Here is a 25,689-nt window from a genome sequence, read left to right as displayed (position 1 = left end):
AGCTGCACTTTGTCCCATTTTGTTGTGAGAATATTGTTCCCTGTATTCAGTTTTCAAGATAGCTGCAGTCTAGCTAGCAGACCACAGTGTAATGCTGCCACCTCCTCCTCCTTTTTTTTTCCCCCTTGAAAGAAATACGCTCAACCTCTCCTCACTCCCAATGTCCATTATGACTTAGGTGGTTGGCATTCCTGCTTGTTTTTACTTTATATGCAGTCTCTTACTATATGTAATCTTCACAGATCACGATTAACATTACAGGCACCAGCAATCTTGATTTACATTATGTGTTACTCCAGTGGCACGCTCTTCAGTACATCACCAACAGAAATAGGAAAAATGGGCTTAAAAGAAAGCTTAAAGGTTTTTTTGCAATGGTAACTATGCTATAGTAAAGAAAAAAGAAGAGTAAAAATAATTTATAAAATTGCAAACATTATGCTGAATGCTCAAAGTCTATATTAACTTGTTAATTTTAAAAATCTGCAATAAAGAGGAGCGTCATCATTTGGAATAAATTTTTCATGCCTTGTATACAGCACTGTTCCAAGGAACTGTATTAAACTGGTATCTATCTTTTTCAGACAAGAGCAAGTCAGTGTTCTGTATCAGAACATACACACAGTGGAACCAAGATTAATCCAGCCTTACGAACATGTCATTAAAAACTTCATCCGGGAGATCAAACTTCAAAGCACAGAAATGGAAACCCTAGCCATTGCTGTGAAAAGGTATAGTAAGTTATGTTTCTAGTTCAGTTACGCAGTTACTTTTTCCTCCATCACACTTGGTTAGATAAATTACTGTGAGTTAATGCCAAAATGTGTCAAACAATATTTTCATAAACTGAGCTCAGAGAGTATAGTTTATAAGCATACACATGTGCATAAGCACATATAGAAGCTTGCAAATGATTCCTACTTATATTTTTGGATAAGTCCTGGACCAAATTTTTGAGGCTACATTCTTGTGTTTAATATCTATAATATTTTGATTTCTCTTCATTGGCTGTAACATTGAGTTTTAGCATACATTCCTATTATACTTTCATTTAACAAAACATGTTTTTGCTTCTCCAGCTTCAGGGGACAAATTTACCCATTGTAATTACTTGGTACTTGTGATCTTGCATCATCACTACTGCAACCAAACAGATTAGCTCAGAGGAATGGAGTTTTCTGTGTGGTGATGAAAGATACTGTAGTTATCCTTTTGAAATCGCTTCATAGGAAAGCAGAGGGGGCCTTATATCTCTGTAACTTAATTTTTGAAGTGCAGATGTGATTTATTTCATACTAATAATCTGCTGTCTACTATTATTTAAACTCTAATTTGCCTGTATTTTCAAATTAACTTGTGATTTTTGGCTCCCAAACGCACCCTTTCCAAAGTCTGGGCAGTGTTCAGCTGTTTCTATGTCTGTCTGTCTAATTTGTTTGAGCATGTGTAGGCAGATGTGTTTTACACAAATTTTATGAAAAGCCAGAGGGCAATTCATAAGCCTCTATTTACTTTTAAATTTTAGAGCTCAGGATAAAGCAGCAGTTCAGCTCAGTGAGCTGGAGGAAGAGATGGAACAACGGATACAGGCTGCAGAGCATAAAGTTAAAAAGGAAGTGAGTATTTTGTACTTACAGAGTTTCACAGTTACCAAACTCTCAGTGGTCTTAAGAAGAACCAATGACCAAGTGATTCTTTGATCCTGATGGACTGATTCAAGCCACTGAAGGCAGGGCCTGGAAGAAAAGAAGCCATGAGATAGGAAATGTAGTCACTTAATGCTCTTCCAAAGAAGAACGGTTGCTCTGATGAAATAAACAAAGGAAAATTCTCCTTTCTGTTCTGTGAGAAAGGGGTGAGGTAGAAGAATTTGTTTCTGAGTCCAGTATTGGAAGCAGTTTGGAAAAATGACCTTTCATCAGGGAAGAATGGAATCTGTTTCTAGTACTAGTAGCAGATGAATTTGTGTAGAAATTAAAGCTCAGATCATTTGTTCTTAATTTGTGAATCTGCCTGGAGCAGTGGTCTTTCTTTCCCCTATTGGTACATTCAGATTCTGTAATTACATTTTAGAGAGTTGTAGACAAGAGGGAGGATATTTTTGATGAAAGTATGTGAAAGCCTGGACCTCTTGAAGTTTTTTGGAAATTCTCTGTTATTTCAGTGTGCTGAAGTTTTAGTCATTGTTTTAGCCCACTTGTAGACTTGGTGGCAAAGTATAAGAATCCTCTTCCCCTTACTTATTGAAAGATACAGTCAAACCCCAGGTGGTTATGTAATTCTAAGTAGAAAGCAATACAATAAAACCACCCTATTTTTGTTGTCTACTTCAAGTTAAACTGTTACTAAGTTCACATATGAGAAACCTAACTTTATAATATGCAAAGAATAAAAATTCTTGTAAAATGTTCTAACAAGGACATAATAAATTCAGCAATTAAAACATATACTGTGGCCATTATTATTGCTCTGGTAGGACACACAGTATACCGAATGCTTTTGGTATGGGTTCTTTAACCAAAGCATTTGCAGAATAAGAAGCAGCAAAGCACAAAGAGTAAAATTGCTGATTTTAAACAGCTTACGGTAACTGATCAGTGGGGTTAATGGTATTCTGATAATTTGTTTCATCTTTTCTATACAGAAGGAAACACTCCTACCATAACACGAGTCAGTTATTTTCTTAGAAAGAAAATATAATGGCATAAAAATGTTAAAATATCACTCCAGGAAAAACAGTGTATCATAATGTATTTAACTAAAGATAATGCAACTCTCAGTGCAAATATACTTCCTGTTTAGACAAATAGTAAGCATTTATGTTCAGGAAACAAATACATTTGTTTTGGAAAATGTCCTTTCTGTACAAAATGGTAAATCACTGAAACAAAATTGAAGAATCTTGTTCAATACTGTAAAAAGATGACTGGGAAATGTGTATACATTTAAGACCATCTACAATTATGTACTAGCAATATGTAAAAACACGTCTGTGTATTATCCATTCATATTCAGTGTTCGCATTCTAAAAAGAATGCCTCATGATTCAGCAAAATTCTTTGTAGTTTGCAATGCTTATGCTAGTGAAAGATCTGTTCTTTGGCTTGAAGTGCTAAAGAAAAAAAGAGACTGGGAGCAGCCTGGAAAAGTCATCAGCTTAAGTCCTCAAATTGTCATTGACTTGCGTGGGTTGGTATTTCACCTTTCATGCCTAGATAAAAATATCAAAGGTGGTCTGTAACTTATTTCTCACAATGCTCTTTACATTTTTGCTCCTGAATGTTCCATTTGGCTCATAGCTCCACTTACTCCACCTACTAAAACGCCCTGAGAGTAAATGTAAGATATTTACTTTGTGGGATTGTACTAAGCCATTAATCTTAATGCCTGTACTCAACACTATTGTTTGTCGAAATGATCTCACTCATGCAACTGAGGTACCTTCCTCTGCATGATAGTATCTGCAGTTTGAGTGTATCTATCTCTATATATTTAAGAGAAGCAAACAGTTACCAAACAACTCATACATTAGCAATCTATATAGATGCCAACAGCAAGAGAATCCAGCCTAAACTAATTACTTTGGTTGATTATCATTTTAACACATGGATGTCAACATAACATAGGAAAGAACTGAATTATGAGCAAATCCCTGTCTGTCTCTCTGTTTTCGCCTGAAAACCCAACTGATCTCATTGACACCATGTATCAGTGCTGAATACTGGGTTCTTGCATAGTGAAACTGTGTACTTGAATACCAGGGAGTGAGTGGAGCGAGTTAAACACATGCTCATGCATAGCCCTGGGAACATATCATTCTTCTTGTTGTCAGTTCAAAACTGTTTTTGGAGTAGCTTCCTTTCAAAATCTGTTGGTTTTGATTAAAATAAAACAATCACTTACTAGACTGAATATTCGGTCCAAGTCTACATGAAACTGCATTATTAAAGATGCTGTCATCCACATACATTTTACAAAGCATGGGCCTGTAATATTCAAACACTTACAAGGGATAAATTTTAGAACATAAACAGGAATAAATAAATAACTGATGGTGGTACAGTAATACTATTATTGGAGCGTTGTATTTTGAGCCAAAGAAGGCTGGTTTGAAAAAGAGGATTCATTTCCTAGAGTGCGTGTAACACTGATTTGTGTGTGTGTGTGTGTGTGTGTGTGTATTTTCATATATAAATACACATATGGAAAATTTGAACAACACTTCTTTCAGTTTTATTTAAGACATTGGGAATGTTAAGCATGGGAGAATATGACGTGAATAACAAACACTGAATTGACCCATATCTTTGCTTCCAACTGTTTAATATTTCATTTCTGTGAATATTTTATAAGTGAATGACAATAACAGAATCATTATCTGTGGATCCTCAGAAAGGTGGCCATTGACTTAATGGAAAGCCCCTGGTAACAGAAAGACAAAATTACACAAGTCAGTCTAAGAGGAAAATGTTTGGCTTTTCAAATTGATGACTGCATTTTTTAAGAAACATTTGAAACCTGTCTTGACTCTTAATAAGATAACATATTACAGGAGAAACGAAAAGCTGAAGAAGCACTAAATGAACTGAAGCGCCAGTATGATACTGAAGTTGGGGATCTTCAGGTGACAATAAAAAAACTTAAGAAGGTAAGTGGCTTGAAGTCATGGCTAAAATATTGTAAGAAATACTGACCTGATGAAGTGCCTTCTGGAAGATGGATAATCACAGCTATAGTTTTTGTAATTTAATGTGTATTAGTAATAGGCAACTTTAAAAAGTTGTTTTAGGTTGTGTTAATATTAATATCGCAATTATCTTGTCTGCTATTCGATACATTAGAAATAGTCTAACATATTGCCTCTTAAGTATTTGTAATTCATAGAATTAGTGAAATTGGCAAGGCCAAATATAGTAATGTGCTATGTTATAATAATATGGTGCCTTTTGGCAAACAAGTCCAATTCTCTCAATATTGCAAATGTTAATGGTAGAGGTAGGTTTAGATTGTAATCTTAAATTGAAATCAAAAGTAGAACTAGTTATTACTAGTCTAAACTTAAATCCAACATGAATTTTTCATTTGATACCTAACTCTGTAAGATAAACCAACATCTCAACTATGAATATTGGTTTGGGTTATTTTGTAATCTTGTTTTAATTTTGTGATTAGCTTTTGCTATAAGTATTACCAACATTATAGCAACTACAGAGGTTCTTATTAAATTACTGCGTTGACAGAAATGGATATCCTCATGAGGAGTAATGAACGCTTGTGTTACAAATACTATGGAAAATTGACATTGATGAGGTAGCTTTTTTTTTAAATTAAGTTAGTGGGGGCACACCTGTTTATATCTTAGTATGTAGCTTTTGTGTCACTAGTAATGCAGAATAAATACTTCTAGCAAATCTACAGAGTGCAAAGTACATATTAAACATTTTTAAGTATTCACTTAAAGGTAAATTATGAAACTGGAATTTTTATGGAAGGGTTGCTGCTTACTCATGCATTTGGGAAAACTATGGATTTAAAAAACTTTCATAGCTGAACATATTTAGGGGTAATTTAATATGACATCCATTACTTTTTACGTTCTTTGAATCAAAACAGTCAAGAATATATTTTTCATGTATTTATTCTTTTAGTTGGAGGAGCAATCCAAAAACATAAATCACAGGGAAGATGTGGTTGAACTGAAAAAAAGGATACATGAAATGTTGCTGGTAAGAGATGATTATCATTAACATATTTATTCAGCCTTAGTATTCAATGCAGTTTGTTCTTTCGTATTTTGTCGTGGTGTTTTAGTGATTAAGCTAAGAAATATGCTTTCTAAGTTGTTGGTAGGTGTATGGGGATCTTCATCTTGAAGGAAGAAAAAAGTTCTATTTAAATGGATACACGTTGCAGGTATAATATTTAGAAATGGCTTGAAGTGATATAATCTTATTTTTGTATAGCAGAAGTTGAAAAACCAAAATTCAGTAATGTTCTTAGATGCTAGATTATTGACTAGCATAATTTTGATGGTTTTAATTTTAGCATTACAATGTCAACATTTTGTAGAAGTGACTGACAGCTAGCATCTAACTAATATCTACTTTTTTTTTAAGGAAAATCAGAAACTTAAGAAAGATCTTTTAGAAGCACAGACAAATATAGCTTTTCTACGGAGTGAATTAGATAGTTTGAAAAGCGAGTATGCAGATCAGAGTTTGAACACTGAGAGGTAAGATACTCTTACATAATAGTATTTTCAACAGGGGAATAAATCTGTTATCTATTGTAGTTATTATGTAAATAGTTGGTAATTTTATTTTCTTAATTTACCATAATTGACAAGTATGCATTTGACAATGTGCAAAGTATACCATAACCACTGTTCACTTAGGTTATCAAGGCTCTGAAAGAGCAAGTACTTGACATCATACAAAATCTCATAATCATGCAAGGAAGCCCATTGATTTTACTGGGACTTCAGTTAGGAGTGAAAGTTATAGCATCAGGCACTTTTTTTCCTCCATGACTTGCACTCGGATGAATAACTCTGTGATTGTCAGGGAAAATGAAGTTTGAAAGTCTCCCACATCAGTCTCAACCATATTTTCCTGAAAGCAAATGAGAGCTGCTTCCATATACTGTATTCATTTAATGGTGCCTATATGACAGTTTCACAATACTATTATCTTCATTCACAGTTCTTGTTGACATACAATGGCTGAGATCAATGAAGTTATCAAATTTGTTTTTCATAAAATTGCTTTTAACATATTTCATCAATCTGAAATGTAAAAAGAGAAAAATATGTGTTCAGAAATATCTTAAAATATTGTGTTTTTTCCCCACTGTATATTTACCACCTTTCAAAAATGTTGACTGTTGAGTTTTGTCCTCTGCCAAGGCAATACTATAAAAAAAAAAAAGGTGAGAGGACCTCTGTAAAGAATAACTTATTTTTTTACAGAGATCTGGAAATGATCCGAGAGTATACCGAAGACAGAGATAACCTGGAAAGACAAATTGAAATACTTCAGTAAGTTCACAATAATTCAGGCTTTTATTAACAGATTTTGTCCAAAAATATTTAGGGGTAAACAGTTTTCTAGTTATGTAGAAGACTTGGATGGAATTTGGGAAAAACTATCAAGTCAAATATTGAAATGGCCTTAGTTCTCATAGAAAGTACTCTACAGATCTTTATTATTTCATCTTAAGTTTGTGTTCCTGTATTGTTGAGCTGGATGCTCATGTGGCAACAGTTATTGCTATGCTGAGTTTTGTGTTCTTCCCTGGTGTTTTCATTTAATCTCTTCCTTTTCAAAAGGAAAAAAGGTAGAGCACATCTTTTCTAAAATTGAAGTTTTGAAGAGACGTCTGGTTACATTTGGAGTGGCATTAATTGCCTTCTCGATCTCCTGTTTTTAGCCTAAAGTAACTGCACTCTGGGTGTTTATGTGTTTTATACATGTAAGTTTTTGGCAGCCTATCCATAATGTCGCTCTTTATGGTTTCTGAAATACTTTTTCCGTTTTTTTCCTCTCTGCTTGTTAAACAGAGACATAGAGGATCTTAATCTTACATAGAGATCATAATCTTATGCCATTGGTTTTTAAGCAGAGCTCTCCACTGACTTAAGTGACCCAAAATATTAACCAAAACTGGCACTTTCTTGAATTCAGTGTTTGGTAGTATGTGACTACTGAGCCAATAACACTTTGTGTTTTTTTCTTTTTTTCACTAGCCTCATTGACTTTAATTTCTATATAATAAAGTGAATGAGATCTGAGTCTATCCATGCTATTCTCAATATTATTACTTGGCTCCTTTTTTATTGACTTCAATTCTCCAGTAACCCTCTGTCTTATCGTTATCTGGAAAGTACTGTGTGCAGTGCTGTACAAGGCATGCCCAAACAGATTTTTGTTTTCAAGGAGTATCACAGTGAACAGTTTTATATCTTTAGTTAGTTTATTTATCTTATCCTTTCTTTCAAGTAGCTGAACAGAGTTGTCTCAGCAACACTTAAAGTGTAGTCACATTTTATCTCAAAAATGGCTGTTCCAGTTTACTGCCCAAAAGTGATTTGTTACAACCGTTCCTACAATGTTGTCCTTTTTTCCTCAGCTGACCACACAGCATGCCATGTCGTGTAAGTGTAGTGAAACAGCATTTCCGAGCCCACCACTGGAGTTTAAAATTCACAGTGCTTTCTTTATCTACAGTCATTTGAGTAAACAACAACACAGTTCTGGCCCAAATTACTCTTTAGTGTTCATCTAAAGAAAAAAAAAGGTTTTTTGATATGTATTTTTTCAGATTTTCTTTGTTATAAGTTATATATTTTATTAAAGTTTTCTTTGCTATACTCTTGCAAGTTAAACTATGTTTCTCTGTTAGATCAGCTAATAGAAAGCTACATGACAGCAATGATGGCTTAAGAAGTGCACTGGAAAACAGTTTGAGCAAGTACAACAGGTCATTGGTACGTAATTATATTATGTTTTAATTTTATATATAATTGTATAGTGTTTTAATTAATGATTTATATATTATACCTATTATATAATTATTAATTGTAAAACATAATACAATTATATCGTGTTTTACTAGTAGGTTTTAGAAATAATACATCAAATGCAAATTTGTTTGTACTTCAGTGAGTACTCGGAAAAAGTTCATTTCAGTGAACTCATTCTGCATTTACACTTAATAGTTGGGGTTTTGTTAGAGGTTGCTTGGATTTTGTAAAATAACAGAGCTTATGTTAGAACACAACTGCTTTCTGAGATGCTTTAGAAAATAGTAAATTTTTATATGTTGTGGCCAAATGTATCTGATGAGGTGAATAAATCAGCAGTTTCCTTTGCGCTAAGTGAATGTGTTTATATTATTTATATTGAAGTGCTCTACAACTGAAAATGCACTTTCTTAGGAAACTGCTTTCCTCTTAGCAAAGTCTCAGTCTAATCTAAACTTTTATCAAGGCAAGTTACTGGACAAAGGGATAGCAGGGACCACTGGTAGTACAGAACTCAGACCATTTGGGGCTATCTCCGCTGTACCGGGATCTATTTGAACAATTGTAACCTACTGTCCTCCAAACCAGAGCGTGGAAGGATTGAAGGCAATGCAAATGCCTATCTTAGTTTGCCATTTCGTCATGCTGGGAAAACTTTTTAACTCCAAAACCAATGGTTAGGCAAGGCTTATGTCACCACAAAACCAGCTAGTTGTTTCAGAAGGATAGAGCTGGAACAATGGGCCCATAGAGACAGTATTGGCCAGAAAGGAGGAAAACAGCGGTCATTGCCTGTTTCCAGCATACCATATCAGTGAATGTGAGTGCCTTTTGCTGATACAGGCTCCCAGAGTTTCACTACGGATGCAACTAGAGATACCATTTCCTTCCTCTATGCCCTGAAACGTATGGAAGGGAGGCAGGTTACAGAGAAGAGAGTAGAAATTGTTCTCAGTGAATGAATTTAAAGGAAGGAGGGAGGTCAGAATGTATGAAAGACATGTCATGTGCTGTCAGTTGAGATCTCTCTTCTCCACAATTCCACTCAAGAACCAAAAGGTATCTCTGCTGGAGCCAGCTCAGCCAGTGACATTTCCTTTTCCATCTTAGTCATCAACATGTATGTATTGGCTGTCTTTTAAAGAACTCAAGGAAAATCCTCTTGCCTGTTCTCTAAATATTACTTTTCAAAGTTCATTATTTCAAAGTGTTAGATGTACAGTCATTGACATCACCCTCTTGGGAAATTCCGTTGTCTTTTGTGATTGAGTGTGGCCAGCAGATTCAGTGTTAAAGCAACAAGGGAGCCTAAATGATATCTATAATGTGCTGCATGTAATGTGATGTGTTGACATCCAGTAGCATTTAAAGGAAGAGGTTTAATTAAAAGTAAGCAGCTGAATATACATGAAAATACACAGTAGTAATTTTGAAGATTTACACTTTTATCATGACAAACCTGGATGCTTATACTGTTTTTATCAAACCTATCATGTATTTGTTATGTATCTGTCGCAGCGGCTAGCAAATACCTCACCAGGAAATACCATTTCTAGAAGCAGTCCCAAATGTAGTGGTGGACAGTCTCCTCTAAACCCACGGTATGACAGGTAATCCAGTTTGCTTTTACTAAGTTTGAAAAGGATAGAACTTTGCAAATATCTTAGAAGACCGAATACTGTCAAATAACAGAATAATTCTGTCTGATTCAGAAAGAATGTGTGACCTATAGCATTTGATCCAAAGTATGATGAAATCCACAGGTATCTTTTCAATGACTTCAGAAAGCTCAGGAAAACTCTTCAGTGCTAACTAATGAACTTGCACAGAATTCGAACAGCTTCATGTTTGATCTTAGACTATTTTGATTCTAATTTGTTTCTCAGTCTCCCTCCTTGTCTCCAAGGAGCCAAAAAGCTACTGAGGACCTCTATTAAGTAGTTTCCTCAGTACTTAGAAAATAAAGCATTTTATATTCATATCTTTAGCCTGTATGTCTGGTTTTCCCATGTAATAATTGTCACAAAGGTATTTGGGCCTAATTCTTCAAATAAATAAGCATCATCAACTCCCACTGATGTGCAAGAGTAGTAAGTGCACTTGGGTATAAACAGAATAAGAGTTGCAGAGAACAGAAAGTTATCTAAATGCAAATATAAATGATCAGAGCTACTTCAGTTTTATATTTACTGGATTCAAGTCATTGATCAGAACTTCCTCAATTCATTGCAAAGACTCTCATTGATCTCCCTGAGTGTTGGATTTGGCCTCAAATGCTGTAGAACTTTTTTTTTTTCCTTAATAGCTGGAACTGCCTTTAAAAATGTGTGTTCTTACCCAACTGATACTGTTTTGTCTTTTTCTTTTGGTGTTGCTTCAAAATCTACAGAGATCTTTAATAGAGTTCTTATGTAGCCTGTGTTTTATATTTTGCTAGTGGGATGAATATCTTTTGTAGGGATTAAGTTGGCTTCCACTTCATACTAATAATATCCAAATTCATTCAGTACTGTTACTGATTCTCCTATCTCCATGTGAGAGACATGTTTGCTGGTTATAAAATTTTGCTTGCCATAAACTGAGTCCTTCTGCTGAATGCAGATAAAACCAATTCCCTTATGTTGGACCCTCTGCAAATTTTGAAAGCTGTATCCGTTACTAAGCTGCACACTGGATTGAGTAATTTTCTGAGGTTAGGGAAGGAATGAGTAAAACCTAATTAGGAGGTTTAGTGATATCCTTCTCTGAGAATATTTATTAATATGTGCTGTTTGGTGCAATCCTTTGCATTTGAATGAAAGTGAGAAACACAAGCTTCTTTAGAAGAAAGTTTATGTGCTGGGATAAAACTTACTCTTAACAGGCACGTATAGTAGTATCAAAGGAGAGAGTGAGATATGAATTTTCCAAAATACTGTGTTCGTTTTCAGCACTTTGTCTCCTAACATCAGATCAGCGTTCAGAAATACTGATTTGCATTTTAACATGTTTTAAGCAATTTACATTCCTAAGTATACTTTTTCAGTTGCATAATGTATCTTAGTCTAAGTTGCTTTAAGCACTTATGAAATTCCCACCGTTGAATCCATGCTTCAGTGATGTTGAAAATTGACTAATAAAGAACTTTATTTCAGGGAATGCCTGACCAGCTTAACTTTATTATAGCATACCCCCTTCTTTCATATTTCAGTGATTTGCTATAGGCTTGTGGGTGCTTGGATACAAATAGCATGGATACTGTGATATTCCAAAGCAAAGATCATGCTCATTCACATGAACGTTGATTATGCTGAGAGCATGGAAAAAAGACAGTTCTGAATGTTGTTGCAGTAAAAAAATGTTGCCTCTAACATCTCTGGTTAGCTGCTTGCAGGGGAGAATTATACTGGACTCAGTAACAGCTTCATAATCCTGAGAATTCCTGCAGTGCACTCTTCTGTAGTGTGCTGTTGTGTTGGGAGCTCCTGGCTCCAGCAGCAAACTAGCTTTACAAGAAATCACGCTGGCCTTGATTGTTAGAGCAGTTCAGTGCTTCATGTCCATTTCCATAGGACAGAGCCAAACTGGTTCTCTCCTCTCTACCATGACTTTGAGACATTTTTTACCTCACTTTAATTTGTGCCTGTCCATATCTTGCTGCAGGAACCGGATAATGATTGTAGCCATAATACACTTTTTTAAGAGATTGATTCTTTTAAGATTCCCTCTATTCATCTTTCTTTTCTGCAGCTCCTTTTGCACAAATAAAAGTAAATTCTTTTTTCTGTAAGTCACACTGCCATTGCTGCATCTGTTTAAGTATCCTTATATATTATGACATCCAGAACAAAAAAAGATGTTACTTTGAAGGAAGGGAGAGTGGAAAGAAGGGACTTCCATTTAGTGCCTTAAGTTTTACATAGCCGAACTGTAAAAAAACATGTTTCTGCAGCTTCTGCCTCCACTGTTGCTGAGATTCTGAACTCCATTGCCTCCTCTTCTGTATTCACAGTTGTTACTTATTGGCCTGTGTGAATCTGTGAGCAAAGGGCTGGATGCATTCATATAAATTAGATAGAGCACATCAAGGTCATTTTCCATATGCAACATTAACAAACCATCAGTACTGAACATGATATGATAAAGAAGACTCTTTAAGTGGGAAGGCAAAATAGGGCAGTGACATATGCCTTAAAATATATAGCTAGCATTTCTATCTATTGACTATTCCAGAATGGCTCAGATTTTGTTGGTAAAAAGAATTGTAAAATAAAATGTTGATGGTGGTTTTCTTTCCTTTTTTTTTTTTTAATATTTCTTACTAGGTCATCTCATTCTTCTTGTGTGGATGAAGATTATGATTCTTTAGCCCTCTGTGACCCTATGCAAAGGATAAACTGTGAGGTTGACAGCTTACCTGAGAGCTGTTTTGACAGTGGTTTGTCTACCCTGAGAGACTCAAATGAATATGATTCAGAAGTGGAATACAGGCATCAAAGGATTTTTCAAAGGTCACAGTGTATGCAAGAAAGCTTTGGTGGTGATGCTTCTGATACTGATGTAAGTGCTAGACTTACTGCATTTCTAAGAACAACCTTTGGTTGGAGACAAAATTAGCTTCCTGTTTTTAAAAGGAAATGGGTCTTTGCCCTAAGTATTTGGATTATATGCATGAGATTACCGACAACTTTTCTGTAGAATTTTGCTCTTAAAAAAAAAAAAAGAAAGAAAAAACAAGCCTGTTTTGATGGTTTAGTTAGACTTTAATCAGTAATTTGCTTTTCAAGGTACATTTCATATTTTTAAAAGTTGTTAAACAGCCTGGAGACAGAAGTCCATTTTCTAATTAAAGAGCGAATACTATAGAACTAAAATAGGTTTCAATTCAAATGTTCTTACTATGCTGTGGCAGTGAATGGCAAGATCACATATATAAGAATAATACTGTTAGTGCATACATTGGTTTATGCAATAAGTATCAGAGCACTTCAGAAGGGGTTATTGTCTCCATTTTATTGACAGAGAAATGGAGATCTTTACTGAGGACCACATAGCAAGAGTAGCAGCATTAACAGTAGAACACAGGTTTTTTGAGAGCAGATCTTTCACTGTGTCCAATCAATTTGTTTGCTGTTGAAAATGACAGTAGTACTGATTAAAGCTATCTTCTGTGTTCTGTTTAGTTTAGCTTAAGTAGTAGTACTCTGGAGAGTAATGTCTTATAGAAAATTTTTTAAAATAAGTTTTGAAATAATTTTTTCTAGTATTTCTTTACTGTAATTATTTTTGAAGCTGAAATTTTCCTTATGGAAATTCCTTTGGCCTACCTGGAAATGGTACTTAAAGTGTGTCCCCCAAATAGCAAACACTTTCAAAGACAGAAAATAGGCCATAGAAAGTAGCAAATGTGGTTCCACTGGTGTCCAGATCAGAAAAATTCTGATGAAGTATCTTTGGAATTTGCTAGTATTCTCAAGTAGGAAAAAGAAAGGCATAGGCGAATACTGAAATACATCATGTAATACAGTTGTCTTTTTGTACCTGCTGTAGTAGTTGCAGTTAGTGTTATTTGTCAGATCTGGAGGTTATAGGACTTAAGAAAGCTTCATAAACACTTTGCTTTCATGAATAAAAATTGCACAGCTTTGTTCGATCCTTTATTTCTATTTAATCCAAACCGTTAAGAACAGAAGTTTCATTCAGTCTTAGCTCTGCCTTTCCCCCCAAAAACATACTTTTCTCACTGGAGCTACCACACTGGCTTGTACTTTCAGGTTCCAGAGATCAGGGATGAAGAAGCATACAGTCCTGACAACAGCAGTATGGTATTAGACTGGAAGCCTTCACGACCAGTAAGTCGAAGCAGCTCAATTGCTTCCACAAGGAGATATATATCTGCTATTCCACCTCAGGTAACCAGTTACTAAAAAAAAAAAAAAAAAAAATTGATATCCAGAACTATATTGTAATATTTATTAAATTAAGTGAATCAGATAGATTCTTTTCATTTTCAGTCAGATGCAAGAGAATGTACTCCAAAATATCCGAGTTCAGAGAAGGCTTACAAGATAGTTCTTGCTGGAGATGCAGCAGTGGGAAAATCCAGTTTCCTTATGAGACTTTGCAAGAATGAATTTAGAGGCAATACCAGTGCAACCCTGGGTATGGTTGTTTTTCTTCTTAAAATACTGAAATGAGTTTATACTATTCTGCAACAGTGATGTGTGAAAAGAACAAGCTCTGTGATCCCCAAGGATTTCCTAACTATACACATGCGGTTTCTTAGCCTGTAAGATCTAAATGACTAATAAAGCCTGCAAGTGTGTAACTGCTATTTAGAGTGGAGAATAGGGTACTACTTAAATTTAGTTTCTCTGTAGAAAGCATGAAACCTGTTCTTGAACAATACAAAGCACCAATAAAGGGAGTTTTAGTGTGATGATCTTAGAATTTGTTTACAAAGTCCTTTTTGCGTTTTCCATTGCCATCCTGCCTTCTCAGCTCTTTCCTACTTCTTTAGTCTTTCATACTATCATTTGATGTCTTTCATTCTATTCTTGATCTCCATTTCTTCAAAATGTTATTGAAACTTCAGTTCAAAAGCTGCTGGAGGGATTTCTAACTGGTTTGTTGTGTATAATATCATAATTATCAGCTAACAAACTTGTTTTATTGTTTCCAAAGACTGAATTTTTGTCTTCTAGTGAAATCATAACTATGTGTATTTGTTTCATTTGCTTTGAGTCAGGATTTTCATTCTAGTTGATTTTTTTTTTCCTCTTTGGCATTTGAAATAAAGTCTGCTTTATGAAACATTTTCTCTTCTTCTATAAAACTATTTGGTAAAATAAAGCAGAGAGGGATCTTCTTGTTTGCTTGTCATAACGCCAAATTTGTATCAATGCTCCTGGGAAAATATGTGGGCAAAATATTCCTTTAAATGTTTTTCTGAAGTCAAATGGAATATTCATTCCCATATTCAAGGGATTACTGCATTTCAGGGTTATAGGAACTATTGAAATCTCACAATTTATTAAAAGAGATGTCATTTGAAATAACAATTATGCCCTTTTATATGGAATATTACTTTTCATTTTCTGTGGATGTTAATGTTATTGATTTTTTTAAAGTTAATATTGATTAGACTATACACATTCTTTTCAGGTGTGGATTTTCAAATGAAAAGACTAGTTGTTGATGGAGAACCTACAGTGCTACAACTGTGGGACACAGCTGGGCAAGAGAGGTTAGTGATTCTCTGCAACTTATGTAATTTCAGTTGTTTTATTTCTAAATGACATTTGCCTTTTTTCATCTAGGTGCAAAAAAAAGGGCAATAAATATTATGTGGCCCTATTGTAAATATGTCAATGTTGGCCATATGTGTCTGTAGACAGATGCAATTTTGCTCTGCTGTGACTGAGACAGGTGGAGTGTCTATCTGTTCACTGTGGTGATGCGTGAGATTACCTTTTATCTATGCAGAGAATATTAGTTGAGATTTCAACTCAGCATTAATTAATTACACCCATATGTCTCCCTCTCTTACATTACTATAAAGAGATGGAGTAGGAATACATTGTTTCTTCCATTGCTTTCTTTGTCCTATAGACCTGTATTTCTGAACAGGCTTAATTTTAGAGATTTTCCTGACCACTTCCCTTGAAATTCCTGATCCTGATTTGCATTGTGTTCAGTGAATGAAATATCTTTTCTCTTCCACCAAAGACTCTAGAGAGATGGCAGAATTGTACAGATTGCTGAACATATGTCAAGGATCTTCAAATTATTCTGTTGGACTTCCACAAAATCCTATGGCACCCTTACCTACAAAGAACCATTACTTCTTTACAGCAGTAATGCCATTGGTGCTTATTAAGAGGTTACTCTGACACCTGGGAAGTCAGTTTAATCTGTCCACAGGCTATGATCTGTATTGGGGCATATATGTTTACTTTTGTCTAAGTGAATGGATTATGTGAAGTAGGTAGAGACCCAATTACTCTCCTGCTGTGTGAAAAGCTTGTGAAGAATATTTCTTATATAATGTAAACGCCTAGTTGCCATACTTCATTGTTATGTTGATGGAAAAGACAATTATCTGTAGCTTGATAAATTAATTCCTGGAGTAAGTTTGTTAACTTCTTATTTTCTTCAAATGTAGCAGAGTAACCCATTCAGTTTCTGAAAGCCTAAAAGCCTTGCCATGTAATCAAAACCTCGTGTAAAGCAGGTATCTGTACTAGATAAACTGTAGATTTTTTTATTATGAAAAAAAGTTTTGATTGGTGATTAGGATAGAATCCTATGGATTTTTATGGAGCATCTGTAGATCTGTTTAAGTAATTTTCAGAAACTTTTCTAAGAATTCAGCTGTGAGAAGGCACACAATGTGGATGGGACAAATGTATTTAGTAGTGTAATCAAGTAATGTTGTGTTGTTAATGATGTGAAATTAGAATTCTTTTTTGTAAATGTGGCCTTACACAAGTCCTTTTTTTTTTTCCTAAAAGATTTCGAAGTATTGCTAAATCCTACTTTAGAAGAGCAGATGGTGTCTTACTGTTATATGATGTAACATGTGAAAGAAGTTTTCTTAATGTACGAGAATGGGTGGATATGATTGAGGTAAGAACCTTGAATAACATACAACCTGCAAGCTGTATTTCACTGTGATGTTACCTTATTATTTAAAATGAGGAAGTGAGTATTCCCATTGAGAAGCTCATTATTTGGTTCAGAATTCCAGAATCCTTTTTTTTAGAGAGACTGGCTTTATTTATAAAGCTTGAATAACTGTAGAGTGAATTAGCCAAACTGCAAAGTCTAACAGAAGTACAAGTTAAATGGAAATCCTCAGGATATTAAACTGTATCCTGACATATTCAGTCAGTGGTAAAATTAGTGCATTGTGATGTTTTGTATAAAAGAGTATCATGTAATCACGCTGTTTCCAATCACTTCCTTTTGAAATGAATGGGAGTGCTACACCACTTCAGATATCCCTCCGTAGATGTCTTCAGTATTCTTTGTATGCTCTGCATGTTAAACCAGTATGTTAAATTCTATAAATTAGCTATAGTCCAAGTGAAATTTTCAGTATTCTTTCTGTTATTACATCTTGTTTGTCTGAATTCTTTCTGTTATTACATCTTGTTTGTCTGTTTAAAGAAAAAGGTTTTCTTCCTGTACCAGATGCATTTAATAGGAGGGAAAGTGATTAGCAAGGACTTTAATTTTTCCTTCTGAAAGCTTTTTTTGAATCATGGCAGCAGAATTAATCTCTTTTCCTGTAGTAATTTAGTTGTAGCATTTAGATATAGTGACTGTTTCCATTACATTAATTGGACACATGAAATTCCTTGTTGGCTAACAGGGCTTATGGGAATACATGCAGATCTTTGCAAACTCATGTTTAAGCTGGTACTTAAATTATGGGCTTTCTCATGAAAAACTCTCAGCATGATATAAAAAAATTTTTTTTTTGATAACATGCAAAACTTTTTTTTCTGGGAAGGAAATCAGTATGATTACTTGCTCAAGTCACATGACAATGTTAGTGATCTTTTTGTATTCTGAGTGTTCTTGCAATAAGGAAATAACGCTTTACAGGATGCAACTCATGAGAATATTCCAATTATGATGGTGGGAAACAAAGCAGATCTCCGCCAAGCAGTTACAGAACAAGGACAAAAATGCGTGCCTATAAACTTTGGAGAAAAGCTGGCCATGGTAAGGTCTATGTCTACTTTTTCAGTATAAAATGCTCTAAGGAACTTTAAACTGAAAACTATGTGAAATGCTAGTAAACAAAAGTCATTTGCATCACCCATGCACCAGTACAGGTTGGGGGTTGACCTGCTGGAGAGCAGCTCCGCCGAGAAGGACCTGGGAGTGCTGGTGGACACCAAGTTAACCATGAGGCAGCAATGTGCCCTTGTGGCCAAGAAGGCCAATGTTATCCTGGGGTGCATCAGGAAGAGTGTTGCCAGCAGGTCAAGGGAGGTGATCCTGCCCCTCTACTCAGCCCTGGTGAGGCCACATCTGGAGTACTGCGTCCAGTTCTGGGCTCCCCAGTACAAGAGGGATGTGGCACTACTGGAGCAAGTCCAGTGAAGGGCCACAAAGATGATTAGGGGACTGGAGCATCTCTCTTATGAGGAAAGGCTGAGAGAGCTGGGCCTGTTTAGCTTGGAGAAGAGAAGGCTGAGAGGAGATCTTATCAACGTGTACAAGTATCTGAAGGGAGGGTGTCGAGAGGATGGGACCAGACTCTTTTCAGTGGTGCCAAGCGACAGGACGCGAGGAAATGGGCACAAACTGAAACACAGACACTTCCATCTGAACATGAGGAAAAACTTTTTCACTGTGAGGGTGACAGAGCACTGGAACAGCTTGCCCAGAGAGGTTGTGGAGTCTCCATCCTTGGAGATATTCAAAACCCGCCTGGATGCGATCCTGGGCAACGTGCTCTAGGTGACCCTGCTTGAGCAGGGGGGTTGGACTAGATGATCTCCAGAGGTCCCTTCCAACCTCAGCGATTCTGTGATTCTGTGATTCTGTGATTTTCTGGTCATTAATTTCAAATCTAGTCATCAGTATTACTGGATACTTTTCGTGGAAGTTACTCTGTTGTTGGCATGTTCTGGCTCAAATCTCATCCCAGTGTCCACTGACCTAACCTTCATTATTGGTTGGCATATTCTTCACAGTCTTTATGGTCCAAAAAGTGCGTGGACTGGGAGACGGAGCTTTTATGCCTCCAGAGAAAAATTGCCAAAGCAAGTATTAGGGGATGAGGCTCTCCACCTAACTTGTGCCTGCCCAGTTTGAGTGAAATATTTTCATCTTCAAGTCACTGTCTTTTTTATTCCTGCCATGTCTGCAGAAAAAGGGGTGAGGGGAAGTAACTCTCTGCTATAAATAAAAGTATAGACAAATTTTTCCATATTTTTATTAGGTGGTAAGGGAAGAATGCCTATGTCCTGTATTTTGCAGGACAAGTGGACCGTAGAGTCTTGAGTTGATGAGTGCTTACACAGTCGAATGATTCCACTAGGGCAAGTACTATGTCTGTTACTTACAGAATAATAATCCTGGTTAAGCTAGAATACCAGTTGCTATGGGTAAAGAGTAGCTAACAGCATGACTTCAGTAAACTCTCCCAGCATCCCTTTTCCCGTTTTGCAGCCTTGTGAGCAAAAAGATTTAGGCTGGACATTGAGACTATGATTCATTTTTAACTCAGTTTGCAAATTAAAATATCCTAAATATAAAACCCATAAAATTAATTACATTTTTCCAATATTAAAGTGACTGTATTAGAGAATGAAGAGGACCAATGAATCCTGTTCATTTAAATAGGTGTGTAATAGTTCTTTGGAGTTACTGAGGGAACCATTTGTAAGTTAAAATACCTAGATAAAACCATTTAAGCTGCACTGGCTTAACGTTTTATTTTCTACTCACAGACTTACAATGCGCTATTCTGTGAAACAAGTGCTAAAGACGGTTCTAATATTGTAGAAGCAGTTCTTCATCTTGCTCGGTAAGTAGCCATGTTTCTATTTCCACATAACACATCTGTGTGTTTTATAAAATGCACATTATATATGTATATACACACAAAGACACACACACACACGTATTTAAAATTGTACCAACATCTAGTTCAACAAATGAAATTAAAAAAGGATGCTATGTTAAATCATTATATATCAATGCAAAACAGGATTTTTTTCTTGGTTTAATCAGATAACCTATTTTTGCTTGCAGATGTTGCTCTACTCTCTTAATACTAAAATTGGAGCTTAGTTATGGAACTCACACTTTTAAAACCTGTTTGGTGAATGACTTTTTAATGAGATACATGGATTTACTTTCTTAATTCTTATGTATATATATAAAATATTTTTAATACATTTTACATACAGTTTTACATATAATTAAATTCTAAATTCTCTCATATGCATCGTATACATTTTGATTTGTCTACCAGATCATTATGCATAGTTTTATTACAGATGGTTCTAATCCCACGTATTTTCTTTGTTGTCACTTTTTCTAAATTATTTAAAAGATAGAAATTCTGATTGTATCCATCCAGCAACCTGGTATTTCCATGATAAAGTATGAGCCAAACTTGATGATTTACTATATTTCTAAACCCTTCTTTATTACCATTTTATTTTGTGGAGTTGGCTGTACGTAATAAATCCTCAGTTTCTGAATTTTAAATTTGAAACATGGAGTCTAAGGCGAGAATTACGTACCATATTCATTTAATTTTTGCAGAAGCTTGAAGAGATAAACTTTTTGACACTTGGTTGGTATTTGGTTATTTTGTGGTAAAATACTTTTAATTAAAATGGCTTGAATAAAAAGTACTGGTTTTCTGGGCAGGGTTATTGTTTCTTCAATCAGGACTTTGAAAAGTACCTGTATTGCCAGGAAAACAAGTATGTCAGAGATGCAGCAAGAACACAGCCATTCATTTATCTCTCAGTGTCAGTGCAAAGTAAATGGTTGATTTGTTGAATGACTGGTTTCCAGGAACCTGGCTGTGAATACAGCAGTAGGTTGTGAAGTTGAGAACATATATAGTACAGTTAGGTAACATTAATCACAGTTGTAAAATGACCCCTAATGTTTAAAAATGATAAATTTGTTTAATTGTTTCAAGGATTAAACTTTTTCCAGTTGGAGCCTATTTTTCAGAATCTGAAAAATAAAATTTTAACAGTTCACCTCACTAACTTCAGCAATCCTCAAATGCTGTAGACATTACCTAAAGACTTTATTCTGGAATGCTTGGTTTTGATTCCTTTACTCCAGACTTAGTAACTCTTATTCTTTGACAGAACATTTCTGAATTTTGAAATAAAATTTCTACAGGAACATTTCATTAGAGCAGATTGACTTCTAGACTGACCTATTACTTCTTTTTAGGGTTCCTTTCTGCCACCATTACTATGTTGAATAATATGTTTTTTTGAGAGGAACATCCTGAATTTATTCTACTGATGTAAGGATGACTTAAATTGCACTATAAACAGGAAATTTTTGAGCTGGCTTTTGACATTCTAGGAGGCCCATAATAGGAATACAAAATCAATAATCACAGGTACATAAAAAACTTTTAAGCCTACATTTGAAACAGAACATCCAACAATATGCTCTAAGGATAAATGTGTACTTGAAATCGCATATAATTTAGTTTTATACTTTCAGCTATGAACATGTTTAGTTTCTGTGGTGAGAGTGACAGTTACCAAATTAAAGAAAAAATGAGCAAAAGGAAAGGGAAAACGTGACACGGGTGATTGAGTATCAGAAGTTATTATGTTTCTGTCACTAAGAGTGATTTGTATATAAATACTGATGCTATTTCCAAAGTAGAAACTTAAGACGTGTTTGATTCCGTGTACTGAAAATATTATTTATTTATATTTATTTATGTGCTGTTTTACAGAAAGTTTATGAATTTAACTTAGAAAGCAATAATGACAGTGAGCTGTATAAGGCATGCTGAGAGAAACAGAATAGTGAACATGAATTGAAATAAATTTATTGAGCTTTGTCCCTCTTTATTTATTTATTTATTTACAGTGAAGTGAGAAAACGAAGTGACAATGAAGATGATACGAGGTCAGTAACCAGCCTGGCTGGGACACCTGTCAAAAAATCGGCACTCACGAAGAACTGTTGCAATGCTTGAATGATAGATTCTTTTTCTGACCTAAATAACTTGTATATTTTTACTATTTTTTTAAAAAGGATAAATGAAGGATTTCAGTAATGTATTCTTTTTACTGTGGACTTAAATATTTGTGTATTTAGAACCTGCATATCATGGAAAAAATCCAGCTTCTGCTTTCTGCTCATTCACATTTATGCACTTGCTTTGTCCTTTAGGCCCTGGTATCACCTTTCCTAAGTAATTTAAGTCAATGAATTCAGCTCAGAATCAACGCTACAATACTCAGCACATACAATATTGTAATATATTTTACTTCCTTTTCCTGCTTGTTTCTTCATGGTGTCAATATTTCTTACATACAAAATATGCTATGATAATGTCACATATCACTTATAGGAAAGAAAAAATTCCAGCCTTAATTAATTTCATCTCTTTTTGCTCTTGTCTGCTTATCTAGTTTTTTGAAGGCCTTAAGTTATTCCTTGATGAAACATTTCCCAGTAAAACTCCAAACCATTAAAAGGTTTACTAGTTTCAAGTAAAGCTTAAATTCAGGGCAGTAAGTGGAATGTGGCTCCTTTGGGAGTACACAGTGGCAGATGTATGGAGTTTTGTCATAATTACACAAAAGTCAGCGAGTTAGAATTTTATGTAATTTTGGGGCTTTGATTCAAAACTGAGAAATAGACTTTTGATTTGATCCTACACAGATTGAAAATTAAAGGAATATTTGCACAGACCATCACAGTTCCAAATTCCAGAGAGACTATAGTGTCTGTGGTATATAGGGTTACTGAGATGAATTAATGACTCAATACCTACTTGTCTGTTTAGACTTGGTTACTACTAGTATTATATAGAGATACAGGTTGTCCTTTCTCCCTATTTTTCAAATGTTTTCCATTCAGACACTAACTGGGGGTTGTCATAATACTGAGGAGTGTTTTAACTGATATTCTTTATGATTTTTTGAAGTTTTAAACCTGCAGATAAAAGAATTGCTGCACATGCACAAGAATCTGTATCAGCTGTTCATTAAAAGAAATCCCTGGAATGAACAGGAACTGCTTACCAGTGAGTGGTAGGCATAGGTGCCAGCATCTCTAAAATCTAAGTTGTTATTGCTTATAGAAGTTCCCAGCAGTGCTATTTTTTTTGTACAATTTGTATGTATTTCTACGATCAGCAGACGTGGTCCAGTTCTTCTCAGCTTTCACCAATTTTAGTTGGAATGAGAAAGGAGCCCTTCCAGACCCAGCTATTTCAGTCTTTTCTGTGTGTATTAAGAAAATATCTTGAAGGTGAAACATGGTTCATTACATCAGCCTTCGATAAAGTTTTATGAACTGATAGGAAACCTGTACAACTAGCAGCTGTTACAGTATTTTATCAGCTCTATATCTGAACACTGTGTAGCTTGTGCTTTGTTATGAGTTTTATAAAATGTGGAGTTCTCAGAAATAAAATGGTTCATCACATTTAAAAAAATACTGTCTTAAAGTAAGAAGAGCAGTGTTTTAGGTGTCCTTTCAAACCTCTCGTCCAGAGCAGCTAGTCCTTAAGCAACTAATGGAAAGCATGCTCTAAAGAGACAGAAGAATGTAATGCCAGATGAAATAAGACATTTTATTTCACTTTTTCTGCTAGCCTTGTAAGAGAAAATATATCATCTTCGAGGAGAAAACTACACTTAACTGAGCACACTGAGGGCCTCTTCTGTGTTCTTGTGTGTTTAAAACAACAACAACAACAACAACAACAACAACAACAACAACAACAACTCCTCTTTCCACAAAGGAATGAAATGGAATTAGAATACTGATGGGTTAGACTTCCAGATGTTCTCTCCTGCAGCAATAGGGAGAAAGGAAGACAGTCCTGCTCTTGGTTTCTGAAGTGTAAGCTCACAACCTGTAGGCTTTAAAGAGTGTCTTCCCAGCACAAAAGGGTCATAATTATAAGCTGTTCCTTTCATTCCAAAGTATTGCTCTTTCAGTGTTACTAACTTCTGTTAACTTCCAGGGCTTCGACTGGGGCTCAGTGTTCTACTGTGCGACAGCTGAACCACAGTATGTGACAGCATCTGGGGCCTTGGCATGCAGTAAATGAGGTGAAATGTGTTTCCATAGACCTTGTTGACACACCTGCACGACCAATACATTTTAGTTGGGTACGCAGAATCACATAAAGTTGTTTGAAAGGATTTTTGGAAGTGGTTTTGTCCAACTTCCCACTCAAAGCTGGACTGTTGCCAGCTCTAGATCAGCTTAGCAGTGGCTTTCCTAGAGAAACTGTGAAAACCCCCAAAGACAGTGATCCCACCACCTCTTTGGGCAATCTGTTCCCATGCTTGCACTCCCCTTCTGGTGAAAAACTTTCCCCTGTGCCCAGCCTGAGTTTCCCAAGTCACAGTTTTTAGCTATTTCCCCATTACTGTCTACTGCTACCAAGAGGAGTTTGGCTGTGTTCTTCCCAACTCCCCTTTGAGTAGCTGTAGGATCACCCATAGCCTTCTCTTCACCATTATAAAATTTGTGAGGTGTTGCTTTCAAAGGTGAGTTCCAGATCCATATAGTTAGCAGTGTGCGTGCATGTGCTGTTATTGCTTTCTAAGGTTCTTATCCTACAGAGGGTGCCATGTGAATATCCATGGCTGTAGAGAGCCTAGTCGAAGGAAGTAATTTCAGGGACCTACCTTCACACGTATTTTTCTCTCTGCAGGACTGGGCCATGGATATTTTGGCTTCTTCTCATTTATTTTAACGACCAAAATAGCTGTCATGTTATTTGGCCAAACTTTATAAACGTAATCTCTTTTTTTTAAGCTATGTAATTTTTATTTGTGTCAGATAAAGCAACTTTAATTCGAAACAGTGGGGTTTGTTGTTGTTGTTGTTGTTTTAAATAAGATTCAGGGTTGAAAACTATTACCTTGTTATAGTTTAATGGTCAACATTACTAGAAAAAGCACTATCAAATTGAAATGCAACTAGAGCTCAGCTGGGGCTGTTTCTAGAAATCCTGCAATTATCAGTTGCATCAAGTCTGAACATTCCCTTAATACTAGATAGAATTCATGGTAAAGTAAGAGAACTTGGAATGAAATTATTTGTTTAAATTTAGAAATGGAAGCATCTATTTATACATGGAAATAATGAATTATGTAAGGCTTTGATTTGTTTTGCTTTGAAAAGTTACTTTGCCTTCTACCTGAAATGTAAAACAGCAAACATCAGGTTTATACTCTGCCATGGTTGCACTACTGTACTTTTTTGTTTTTATGTTTTCATTTAGTATTTAAGAACTGTTCACTTAATTGCACAAAGTTGTTTTGTTAGCTAGTGGATGTGTTCCCTTAATACACGTATTTATTCTAAAAGGAAAAGCCTTTTATGTTTTTCCTGACAATCTGTAAATAAGATTATTTTTATTCAGTTGACATGGAAGTATTACTTTGTCCTGTATTGTTTTTGACGCTTTTAATTGTGGC

The 25,689-nt window shown here is 35.3% G+C and overlaps 1 protein-coding gene across 1 annotated transcript in view; it reads left to right on the top strand.

Moving 5' to 3' along the window:
- The window catches only part of RASEF (RAS and EF-hand domain containing), a 39,943-nt gene extending 17,547 nt beyond the window's left edge, over positions 1-22,396 (top strand). Inside the window, exons 2-17 of the mRNA XM_067315723.1 lie at positions 585-731; positions 1,526-1,616; positions 4,553-4,648; positions 5,649-5,726; positions 6,117-6,232; positions 6,968-7,036; positions 8,401-8,485; positions 10,040-10,131; positions 12,826-13,060; positions 14,275-14,412; positions 14,515-14,662; positions 15,665-15,746; positions 17,014-17,128; positions 18,113-18,232; positions 19,972-20,048; positions 22,109-22,396. Of these exons, the coding sequence (XP_067171824.1) occupies positions 585-731; positions 1,526-1,616; positions 4,553-4,648; positions 5,649-5,726; positions 6,117-6,232; positions 6,968-7,036; positions 8,401-8,485; positions 10,040-10,131; positions 12,826-13,060; positions 14,275-14,412; positions 14,515-14,662; positions 15,665-15,746; positions 17,014-17,128; positions 18,113-18,232; positions 19,972-20,048; positions 22,109-22,217 (1,798 nt within the window). The 3' untranslated portion in view covers positions 22,218-22,396. The remainder of the gene's footprint in view (positions 1-584; positions 732-1,525; positions 1,617-4,552; positions 4,649-5,648; positions 5,727-6,116; positions 6,233-6,967; positions 7,037-8,400; positions 8,486-10,039; positions 10,132-12,825; positions 13,061-14,274; positions 14,413-14,514; positions 14,663-15,664; positions 15,747-17,013; positions 17,129-18,112; positions 18,233-19,971; positions 20,049-22,108) is intronic.
- The last annotated feature ends 3,293 nt before the right edge of the window (positions 22,397-25,689 follow it).

The sequence above is a fragment of the Apteryx mantelli genome, chromosome Z, assembly GCF_036417845.1.
Source record: "Apteryx mantelli isolate bAptMan1 chromosome Z, bAptMan1.hap1, whole genome shotgun sequence".
Lineage (NCBI taxonomy): Eukaryota > Metazoa > Chordata > Aves > Apterygiformes > Apterygidae > Apteryx > Apteryx mantelli.
The sequence above is the reverse complement of the archived record's forward strand: the minus strand, read 5'-3'. Positions and strand labels throughout refer to the sequence as shown.